Here is a 12,643-nt window from a genome sequence, read left to right on the forward strand (position 1 = left end):
GGCCGCGGGTTAATGTCAGAATTAAAACAAAAGATATAAGACAGCCATCTTCTTATGAATCTTAAATCCTACTTAGTTTTACATTCGCACTGGCCGAATGTATGTATACACGTACACAAATACGTAAAATTTACACTGTCATTAATTTAATTAATTATATTATGGAATCTGATTGGTGTTCTCTAGGTGTTAAAGACACGCGTGAAACGAAATCTATTACAAGATCATTAGATTATTTCTTAATCAGTTGAATATATTAAAGCAATAATTGAGGAGTTCCTAGGAAACACGACATTAGTTCAAAATGGATATTTGCAATCTTATGGTTTAAACCTGCACTCTTAAGGGAGGATCATCATTCTGGTATAGATCGCATTATTCCAAAAGAATATGAGTGGTGGAATATATTTGTTTTCCTGCCTAAGGTGTAATTTCTTAGGCAAGAACAACGTATGTCCATTTATTTTTGTCTTATCTCTGTAGAAGTAAAATACGTACACACTTGTAACCACATTCATAAGTTGTCACATAGTTAAATGGACTGATACAAAATCATAATTTTAAGAAATTTTCACTAGTTCAAATGCTGAAATTTTTTTTACGAGATTTAAAAAAAAACACTTTAATTTTGGAGGTATGTCGTTGTCCCACATACCCCTCAATTGACAACCTCCAAAGCTGTAAATCCAAAATTTACAATGTAAGATTTCAATATAAATAACAAGTTTCCCTGTGCGATAATCATGTTTCTAATTTTTATTTTCTCAGAGTGTTTTCGCCTCATTTAACAATTTCGTCTAATCTTTCTAATCGATTCCCGTAATTGTTATGCTCTTGTATTTTTATTCACAGGAACCGCCCGGTAACATGAACAAACCAGAGGAACTTGTGGTTATGATGAAAAAAAATATTCATTTATTCATGCCCTGGGCAGGTTATTAACACGATACTAGAATCTTCGCTAGACCGTGCAAACCTGAAACTGTTAGGTCACTGGTGTTAGTATAACACAATGGTGTTATGATCTGCTAATATAAGGAATACTAGCCCAGTTGCAGGTTACAGACGCAAACACTGTAATAAAATTTTAATACAACTGCAGTAGGCAGAACCATTACGCCATAGTGAACGGACAATAAAGATAACACAAAATATATGAAAAAGTAAGGACGGTGAAATAAGTGTATAAAAAGTAAGAGCAAAAAATATGAGTCGTGCTGAAGTAAACATGAATATAACAAGGAGACTTAACATAAAAGAAAATTGGCGAAATGATGTAGAAGCGGGGAGTGAAATGTTACTGAAGAATACAAGAAAATGAAATTATCTCGGTCGGACAGAGACGGAAAATAAAGAAAAGAAATTTGAAAACTAGTGAAAGTAGCAACTGGAGAAAAAGAAATAGAACGGGAAAGAAATGAAAACGGAAAAAGCGAAATGAGATAAATGAATAACAAGTAACAAAATAAAATACATACGCAGACAAACATAAGACGAAGAAAATGTGGCAGACAAATTGATAAGCAGATTGATTGTGACAAACATATGTACACAGATATGTAAGTAGATTTTGAAAAAAAATAATAAATAAACGTAGAATAGAAGGAAAGGTAAAATATAAAGGGAATAGTAATAAATTTAAAAATGCATACGAACAAGAAACAGAAATTACATAATATTTTTCATTTCACAAAAAAAAAGTATTTTTACGATATCATCCTCTCTTGAGATTTAGCTGCTGCTTAAACTTCAAGTCACAAAAAGAATATTAGTAAATAACAGTGGGAATCTTGCAGCAAAGACCTACACTGGATGCTGAAATTATTGTCGTTAATTTTATTTAATCTTAAATCCGAGAGTCTTTCGCTTATAAATACAGGTATACACAGAATGTCCTTGCGTCTCTGTGTCAGAATCAGTTGTGGTGGGGGGGCAGTATTCATTATAATGACTTACTACGTATAATTGCCCTTGTGTTTACCTGGTAAATGGCTGGGGGTACCCACAAGACCTCTCCGTTCGGGTAGATCAATACGTTGGACTTGTATCTCACTTCATAGTTGCCATCAGCACTGAAACATGAGATCAAAAACAGAAAATTGAAATCCGATAACCAATTAAACATTTGGAAAAATACAGAATTTTTACGTTAATGCTTTCTTATTCCCCCCCCCCCCGGACAAAACTTGAGCTGTAGGATCACCTCTTATCGGCTGTCAGCTACGGTTTATTCAGTATATTCTCTGTGACCCTCCTAATCTGGGAACCTTCTCCATTTTTAACTCGAAATAGACCTCTGAAACGTCGATAAACGCCTACCATACATAGCTACAACGCAGAAGGTAGCCATCTTGGTGGTTTCTCTGTGATAGTCTAAACGACGGAAGATAAATTTGAGATTTGGAAAACATCAGAAGTCTTCAGGCCAGAAATTAGAGGGCTAAACTGGACTTTGACATCAGTTGGGGTGGATTAGATTCATCTGGCTTAAGATATTGGCGAATTCCTACGTGTTATGTGAACGGTTACGATAGTCCTATAACCGATATGAAATTACTTAAAAGTCTTAGCAAATATCAACTTCTCAAGGATATTTTTCATGTAGTTAATCTATTTATAAAGGGATTAATTAATTTCAGTGATATTTTAATTCGTTACTCTTTCGGGGACTTGAACTATGGTCACCCAGTCAGCGATTTGTCTGCTGACTGGGCTATATACCATTCGTCTTTAAACTTGGGCATAAAAATATGAGGCCATAATTGCAATTCATAATAATCTGCTTATGAAAATATCTCGTCTACGTGGGACATAAACGTCATCAAATATTTTATGAACGTGTAATTATTTTACAGGTAGTGGACAAGTGAAGTCCTTGTTTAAAAATGCAAATTAACATTATCCAAGTGGAGTGACGTACCGGTACGTAAAATTATAAAGTGGATAGGTAAATTATGTCGTAATTTCATTCATAGTTTCCGCGTCCGGTGTATAATAATATACATAATAATAATGACAATAATAATATTAATGCACCATTTATAATAGCGTGTTCGGCACAAAATCTTTCCTAGTGACACTAACGCACTAATTTATTAACCATATTAGCGAAATACTGTAATTATAAAATTCCAGCACCAACACTAAATTTTTAACTAGCTGGATCGTTTGTTGTCCTCTATTTCTTGATCTAGTAGGGTTGTACTTCTACATTAATTTAGGGTGTCGATAATTTTCTGGGATTTTTCACCATGTAATATTTTGGCTGTTAGACGATGCGTTTATAATTTTAAACCTGATTATTGACGCAATGCATTTCTCTGACACGTTAGCCCATACTAAAAATATTACATGGTGTAAAAGCCCAGAAAATTATCGATATTCACGTAGCTTTAAACGCTTTAAATCTTAAATTAATTTCGTATACACGTATCTCTACATTCTGTCAATATAGTAAATTAATTTCGCTAATCCAAAATTTTTGTCCATAAAGATTAAATCTCGTCGTTTCACTATTCAATATGCTCAGCCATTTTATGACAGGCGACAATAAATTTCGTGTTCCATTTCAGCAACATTGTCGTGTTTATTTGGTTCTTTAATTTAAAATCCGTCATTGTGACCGAATATTAAATTTGTTACAGTCATTTACAAATAGGACTTTAGAACAAAGAACACGAATTTATTCATACTTGTGCATAAAGTGTTATTTTATACTTCACATAAACGAAGCGAATGTTCAATGCCTTCCAATTTTTTGTTATGTAGGCCCGCAACGTATTCAAGTCTCTTGTACCGTTCTTCTTTCAAACGCCCGGAATGGAAATATAGCTGTACCGCATTGTATGTTATGCAATAACCGACTAGAGCCGCTAACTGCGTTTACTGCATACAGTCTTCCTAAGAACATTGTAATGGTGTACGTTCAGACATGAAGGTATGGAATGAGGCATAAGCTGAAGGAATAAAGAAGGAAATAGATTACAAGACTGATGTTTCCAAGCAAGAATTTGTAACTTGTTACTTGGGGCTGCACTGTAAAATATTCGAAGGAACTGAACATTCAGTTTATACTATCCAGTTGGTTTAATGTTTGCACCTAAGTATCTACATTTTATAGGAATTCACGACAGTTTGTCTGCTTCCGATATTTCAGAATGCAATTTCAAGTTTTGTGATGTGGAATTTAAGAGAAGAATAAAGGTCATAGCTCAATTCTAAAAGTTTGTGACGATGGTACGTTGTTAAAGTAAACTGTTTTCTGGATATTATCCATCGTCCAAGATTAAATAAAATCAATAAAAACCACGACGTTTCGGATATGGGACTCTATCAACGTCTTCAGGTAGACCTATTCAGTTGGACCCAATCCATAGAGCTAATCCCTATCTCCGGATGATCTCCGAAACGTCGTGAATTTTATTTATTAGACGACGAAAAATATCCAGAAACGTCTTTACTCAATAAAGGACATAGGCTATTACTTTGGAAACGAAAGGAGAATTATAAAATGTTACGTGGTTTGTAATGTTAGAAAAATATTTGCGCATTGATCTGTATGTCGTATTTTATAAACCTTAAGTTGAAAAGAAATCTGTTAAAGAATGAAAGAACTTCCCAGCATATGTTTAAAAAGAAGTAAATACATTGTTCGATTTAAAAAAATTAGGCACAAGGCCCTCAAAAACACGAGCGACAGTACTTAAAATTTTTTATGGATAATTATTGTTAGGAGACGCGTGTTTTCAGAGTTGTAACGCCGTGTAGTCTGGTAGAAGATCACCAAATTTTCGGAGGTCCTTGCTGCCTCCATCTTCATGAGAATGGAGGCAGCAAGGACCTCTGAAACGTTGATAAACGTCTATCAGACTACACGGCGCTTCAACCCAGAAGCCATTCATCTACGGACTCACAGCCGTGAAAATCTCAATTCCTACTAAATTCTTGTTAGTCAGTCATTCCTAGTGGACTTTTGTTTTAAAATGCAAATGAATATCGCGTGAATATGGAAAAAGTAGAGAGACGCTGATGTCAATCACATGGATTGGCGTCGCGATGCAGGTTACGTCCCAGTGCCCGATTACGTTCAATATCAATTAACAGAAATGTCCAACGAGGAATATCTGACCAGGTTTAGAGCGAAATCCATTTATTGGACCACGAAGTGAATATCATGCCTGTTTGTGTCTCCTTGTGCGTTTTATGATCACCAGAGTTTTAGATATATTACGTATATTTTTGCGCTAAAATATGTTACAAATCCAAGACGAATTTATTTTGTTCTGTATCGTTCGACAATAGACTTTGACTTTACACGAATCTAAAATAAAACTTGAATAATTTCTTAAAATTTATTCATTCACTAGAGTAAAATATATTTGAAAATATTTTCGCTGCGTTGTACATGTAAAGAAAAAGAATCAAAAATAATTATTTTTATATACCGTAATATATTTATTGTCGATTAAGTCTCTCAATACGGGAATATAATACTCAGATGCTTTACTGACTACGTTACCATGGATTCCACATTAACCAGCATTTAATATAAATATTGATGTTTTATGTCATATTTAATTCATACTTTTTGCATAGATCGATATTTTGCTATTTACTGAAACACTGATCAACACAATTTTGGTACCGCATAAAACAATAGTGTCTTGTAGCAAATGCAAATATTCAGACAACAACAAACATTTAAACCAACTACGTCGTTTTGTTACAAAACCTGTAACGGAAATTTAATTCCGCTGTTTCTAATATCATACAAGTGAATCGAGAAGAACATTCTTACAACAAGACCGCCTGGTTCTCTAGATTCAGACGCCACAACAACATCAGCTTTATCACCACGAAGAACATCACAAAAACATCAATAATTTTAACATTAGACGCCATCATAGCACAAGGAGACACTCGTGAATCTCTTATCAGCGAATATTATAAAGTTACGTCAAGGCAGGCAGAGCATAATGAAAATACAAGGAAGGTTCAATAGGTAAGCACCAGAGGACGGTACATAATACATTTACGCAGATTTAGGCCTACTAGTTGCAATACAATCATCTCGTATTTCGGATGCACGCCATGTCATATCGTAGCATGAAGATCTTACACAGTTTTTATAAAATTCTGTGATTATTTCCATGGAGAAGAATACTTCTTGAGAAACTGATAGTTGTTCAGTTAGTCAAGAAATATTTCGCCTTTCATGGAACCCGAAGGTCCATTACCGTCCTCCATGTTCAGGACTTGTAAAAAGTACGAGACCCCAAAACGTTGATGTCTACCCAAAATTCCACGCGGGATGGCAAGCGAAATCTTCACCGCCGTAGAAACCTCAAATCTCGTACAACTTACTTGTTAAAGAGAACTATGTCCGGTTTCCAAACTTTGTCAGGAGGAAGTCTCAGGACCCCGATTCCGCCGTAGTCTGCTTCGTCCCATTGCAGTTGATAATCATTCCACACCTGTAACAACAGAATACGACGAAATTATGCACAACAAATAAATCAGAGATGCGTTTCGATCTGAACTAGCGTAGAAACCGTTCCATTTTATCCTAAACTTAGATAAGACGAGGTAGGTAATGCACGTACAGCGTAACCATTCTAGGAGTGTTTTCCATAATTAAACCTTTGACCTTTGCGAATGTCCAGAGAATTCACCGGCCAGGGAATTCCCGCTTATTAATTTTCAATCGCAGAAAGTTGTAGGTAGTCACGTAAATTGCCCGTTATTGTTGCACTATTTGAAAATAATGGGATGTGAAGTTTAGTGTAACTTACGTACTTAGATTCTAGTACAAATTCGTTCAGGTATTCTCAAGTTGTTTTTGCTAACGGACATGGCGAAGCTAACAGGCGAATTTTTTTAAACTTTTATTTGTAAACGCGACTAAGAACTACCTACATTCATTCATATTTGACAGTAAATACAACATTTTTTTAAATGTTTGTAAAGAGGGTGATTCAGTAGTAATTTTTGTGAAGTATGTTTGATATTACAGCGTGTGAGTCATTACACGTACCACGTAAATTACGGTATAAGGAATCTGTGCATTACAAACGAACAAAAAAATGCTTTTAATTTTAATATTTTCCCATATAATTCTGAATCATCCATATTGCTACCAAACTGTTTGCTTGAAAAAAGTCAAATTTCACAATGACACGGTTTAAAAATCATACACACTGGCTCAAACTGTAATGTTTCTGATCTGTATTTGTTAGGTGTGCACCTCTAAACTTGTCGGGGACAATTTATTGAGATTATGCATGGTTTTACTCAGGTTTTATAGACAAATGGCGAAACATTGCCATCTAAAAGGCGACAAATTTTCCTCCTCAGTATTTTAATTTTCAAAGAATGTAATTATCTTCTCGTGGCATTCATGATAAATAACTTTAAAACCGATACAATGTTATTAAGGAATCGATCAAAATATTTTAAATAAAAATAAGACGTTCCTTCTAGCTTTATTTAAACGAGTCTGTTGATGGGAGATAATACGCTTAATATTTAGTTTATACACTAACAAGTAACTTGCATTCCTTCTTAGGATGTGTATGACTGCTTAATCATGTCTTTATAAATTTGTTACTGTTAACAAATTGAAAATAAAAAAAAATAAAAATATTGGTTTTGAATATACGAGGTGCGATCGGAAAGTTTCTAGACAGCGCCTATAAAAACCCGTACACTTATCTCAGGTATTAAATTCATCCATTATCCTCGAAGTAGTTCCCCTGGGAGTGAACACAACGATCCCAGCGCCGCTGCCAAGCCTGGAAGCGTCCCTGGAAATCTTTCTTTGTCAGCCTGTCAAGCACCATCTGCGATTCTGCCTGAATGTCTTCTATCGTCTCAAATCTCCTTCCCTTTAGCTGAAGTTTCATCTTTGGGAAGAGGAAGAAGTCACACGGCGAATAAGGAGGGTGCGGGATGACGGCCATGGTGTTTGAGGCCAAAAACTTCCGAAATTTAAGGGCGGTGTGCGCTGGCGCGTTGTCATGATGCGTCGCATGTGGAGTTCTTCCTTTAGAATCAGCTGTTAGGTCCCATAGCCTATCCCAACTATGTCGCACAAGTCGTTGATGGTACGACGTCGATCTTCGTGAATGGCCTGCCGAATCTTCGTAACATTTTCGGGCGTTGTGCTCGAAGATGGTCGTCCAGAACGCTCGTCATCATCGACAGAGGTTCGGCCATTTTTAAAACGTGAATGCCACACAAAAGTTTGTGCACGACCCATTGCGGACTCCCCAAATGCTTGCTTTAGCATTTCATAGGTTTCCGTAGCCGTTTTGGCGAGTCTTTGGCAAAATTTGATGCACACGCCATTCCGAAATCGCAGGAGGGTCGGTGTAATGCACTACCAAAACGCCCGTAACTAAGAAACAAATGCTAATTCGATGATTCCGGCTGGCACACTGATTCATTATGAATGTAGGCCGCACCCCCTAAAAGCAGAAGCTCGTACTACATCCGGTTCGCCCGCTATTGACACAGTCTTTAAACTTTCCGATCGCACCTCGTATATAAAATTTACACTTCATAATTTCGCATCAGCAAGTATGAGAATAATGCTAAAACATTCAGAATTTTAGTCGGATTACCTAAAGGTACGAGACAAAGTCGAAGGCCTAGAATAATGAGATGATCATATTAAAATGGATAGGAAAGAAGTATAGTGAAAGAATGTGGACTATTTTTATAATACCCACTAAGCACCAAGGGCTGGTTGTAGTGAAGACGATGATTAATTTTCGTGATATACATTTAGTAGGAAAGATAATTAGCTGAGCGATTATAATTACCAGTTTCTAAAAAGACACTCCTCTATGGCTTTAGTTATAAGATTCTAAGGAAAAATCTCCATTTTTTTGTAATGTAAATCTCACTTAAAAGGACAAAGGGTACCAGTGTTTAAAGTATTAAACTTACAGTAAACACTTTAAATATGGCACTTGTGTTTACTCTGTGTAAGCCTTAAAACGAGAGAATACTTTACCAAGAGATTTTATTGATCAACCATGGTAATATATTCTGTACAGACATGCTCTTCAGAAACTTAGTGAACTGCATTTAGCCGTCACTTCATATTTAACACTAATGTTTCTAAAACAGGCAATACACACTTTTGCTTCTAAAGTGTCAGTGGATTAAAGGTTATCCTACTTAGCAACTACTTATAATACGTGTTCAGTAGATGTGGCTAGAATATTTTAGTATTGTAAAAATTATTATGCACAAAAATAATACAATACTTATTTTTTCAAGTTTTTATGCGAAACTCGTCACTTCGTGGAACTAGTGGTCGGTTCCACACTCAAGCCTTTTTATCCAGATAAAGAGCAGAGGTTACGCGATGGGTCCCAGATTCGATTTAAATATCGTGGATGAGAGAAAATATCTCTGATTCTATTTGTGACGAAAATAATTCCAAATAATAAACGAATTAATAGGTAATCTAGTCGACATTAGGAAAAAGAGATTTTGAACCAAGATCAACCTGTATGAAAATTTAGGGTTCTCATGGCGATAAAGATTTTTATGTTTGTTTTCTGGATTATAAAGTCGTGAGGAGTTATACTTAGATTCTAATATATTGGTCCTGAAGATAGAAACAGTATAGTCCTCCGAAACGTTGGTATCTGCCTACAAGTCTACACATTTTCCTACCAAACCTGTGAGCACTACAGACAATTTATTTTTATTTACTACATTTTCAACTTATACCTAATTTTAGTAACCAACAGATTGTTCTCACATTTTCTTTTCACGAGCAATTCGCCTTCAACAGACGCACTCAGGAATTTCAGGTATCTCAATTCACACCTACTTAAGCCATTTATGTGTGTCCTTTCTTTAAGTCCCAGTGGTAACTATATGTGCCACTTACTATATCAATAAATAACTCTGAATTTTCTCATGGAGTCTATTTATGTGTTTCGTATGATTCTCAGAATAAACAGCGATTATTTCCTTAAACACAATTAAATAGGCGTAGTGTTGTGTTTTCATTGCGATAGGAACCGAATATTTAACTAAATTTAGATTAGCTTCGGCTACAAAAGGTTGATGCAGCATCTAGCCGTTGAAAATTTATCAGCACACGGATTACCCTTCTCTTCCTACGCCCTCTGAAATCTAGTTATTTAGTTTTCCAAGTCTCTTCTTTACACTACAAATATGTTCAGGGCAATTAAGGTTATGAATGTAAAGGGATACATAAACTTGAAGATCTTTTCCGAGAACCAAGTTGGCTGCTCTGTTAGAAAGTTAGAAGTAGTTTGGATTCCAAAATAGGTGCTGAGATCTTGGTTAACGAGCCATAGAGTTAAATTGTCTGAAGGTAGATTGCAGTCCTCACAATACCCACATTTGTTTAGCCATTTGAAGCCAGAAACACGTCTAAATAATATCTTACAATTCAATCCTTACCTCAAAGAAAACAATTCATTATCATTACAAAGATCAACTGGTTGTTTTTGTTGACGTAAGTAATTGATGTTTATTCTGAGAATCAGTAATACATCGCGCACTTATACAGAGAAGCGTGACGAATATTTATTGTTATAATGGAAGTAGATACGGAGTGTGACCAACATTGCAAAAACAAGGTGATCTTTTGGCACTAGTCGGACGAAACATTACACAAAGGATGCGTTGCATTGATTATACCACTGAACTATCTTTAAAGTACCGTAGTTTTACGGTTTCAACGCGTGATCTCTCCCTTACAATAAATACGGACAATGTAACGTGAAATATAAAACTAAAATTTTGGTAAACAGATGATTAAAACCGAACCGTTTGCCTGAGGATGAGCTCGATTACGGTATTTAAATTTCCGGCTGTAAGGGTTAATTTTTTTTTTGTAAAAATTCGAAAAATGGTTTAATTAGTTTTTTGGAAATACTGGAATTCAGAATCCGGTATTTTCAAAAGTCGGTTTTTGTATAAACCCTAGTCTCAACGCTACTGCAGAGCCCCAGTAAACACCAGGGCGCAACGTTGAACATCTAAATAGTAAGGATTAGTAAGAAATGTCGTTTTACTATGCAAATGAAGGGTGAACTTTCAAAAGCACGTTCTGCGGCTTGTGCTAACACGTCATTGATATGCACAGAGATATCTTCATATAAATCTTAATCGATTAGGGAATAACGTGGTATCAGACAACATACACTGTGGTACACAGTTACCAATGTCGTATAAACAGATAACCAAGCTAGCCATCACTAAAACTAACTCAACGGGGCAAATTTCTTCTTGACAATCTAATAGACACTCAGTCTAAAAATTGCAGTGTTTTATGTGGTCAGATGTTTTATTACCGTGTTCTCGAAAGGTTATTACAGCCCTTATCCTGAGATATACGAATACAATCCTCATTCCCACACCGTATTTTCTTAAGACCCATTTTAATATTATCCTACTATCTTTGTCCCGGACTATCAAACTGTGTCCTTGCTTCTGGTTCTCCGACAAAAATTTTGTACCATTTTCTCATTTCCCCATGCGTGCTACTTGCCTACCAATCTCATCCTCGTTCATTTGATAATTGTATTAATAATAATGGTAAAGAGTACAAACTATGAAGTTCATCATCGTGAAATTTTCTGTAATCTACTGTCACTTCTGCCTTCAGTCCAAAAATTTTCCACAGCATCTTGTGGCTGTATTTTTCTTTAGACTAATGTGAAAGGCTGTTCTTTTCACCCATACAACACATAGATTATAGCTCTTTATATTATAATCTTTATGTTTTATAGAAAGCAGACGGTAATGAGAGAAATACTGCTTCTTTTTCCAACTGTTAACAATTTTATATACGGTTATAAGCCCTCAACCAGCAACTGTTGTGGCTACAAATCGAATTTAACATGGAATTTTGGCTGATTACAATTAATTGATTAATCTCCCTAAATGCTGGCCAATCAGTATCGAACCGCTACAATCACATGACCAATCATTGCGGTCACTATTGGTAAAGGCAGCCAATTCCCTTGCTTGGTAACAATTCGCATGGATTAACACAAAATCGAGATAGACGTGGAAACCCTGGAAAATCAGTTTACCGGATCAACAAACATACCTACTGAAGTTTACAAAGGAATAGCTCATTGATAGATGTAGAAAATTTGATCAGTTTTAGATCTATTACGACAGAACCCACACTGGTGATACCCAATAATTTCATTGCCATATGGAGTCAAGCTCGCCAGAAAAATAGCCCAATGGTAATTATATGTCCCATCTGCTTCAACAACCAATAATTCTTCATTCTCTGTTTACGTGTTTCGTATGATTCTCTCTGTAAACAGCGATTATTTTCATAAACATCATTAACTAGCTGATCATTGTAATGGTGAAATGTTACGTTTTCCTTGCGGTACGAACTGAAATCTTAAATATTATTTAGATCAACGTCGGGTTTGGAGCGTTAAATTGTGCATCCAGGAAGAATATCAACCCTACCATATTTTAAATGTAACAGCAGGGGCTGGTATATAATTACTACTCACATTTACTTTTTACGCAAAGTCGAGTTTACGTAGGATTTATTTTTATTAATGTGGTAATAATTATCGTTATACTGCCCATGTTCAGCAGCTTGCAAAACATGTCGTAC

At 35.6% G+C, this 12,643-nt stretch overlaps 1 protein-coding gene across 1 annotated transcript in view; it reads right to left on the reverse strand.

Moving 5' to 3' along the window:
• The window catches only part of nAChRbeta1 (nicotinic acetylcholine receptor beta1), a 53,687-nt gene that overhangs the window by 13,258 nt on the left and 27,786 nt on the right, over positions 1–12,643 (reverse strand). Inside the window, exons 4-5 of the mRNA XM_022057805.2 lie at positions 6,364–6,473; positions 1,982–2,072 (exon numbers count right to left, since the gene is read on the reverse strand). Coding sequence (XP_021913497.2) covers positions 1,982–2,072; positions 6,364–6,473 — 201 coding nt within the window. The remainder of the gene's footprint in view (positions 1–1,981; positions 2,073–6,363; positions 6,474–12,643) is intronic.

This window comes from Zootermopsis nevadensis, unplaced genomic scaffold (assembly GCF_977971745.1).
Source record: "Zootermopsis nevadensis isolate Lab colony 2312 unplaced genomic scaffold, Znev_1.0 Znev_ptg000007l, whole genome shotgun sequence".
In the NCBI taxonomy this organism is placed as follows: domain Eukaryota; kingdom Metazoa; phylum Arthropoda; class Insecta; order Blattodea; family Termopsidae; genus Zootermopsis; species Zootermopsis nevadensis.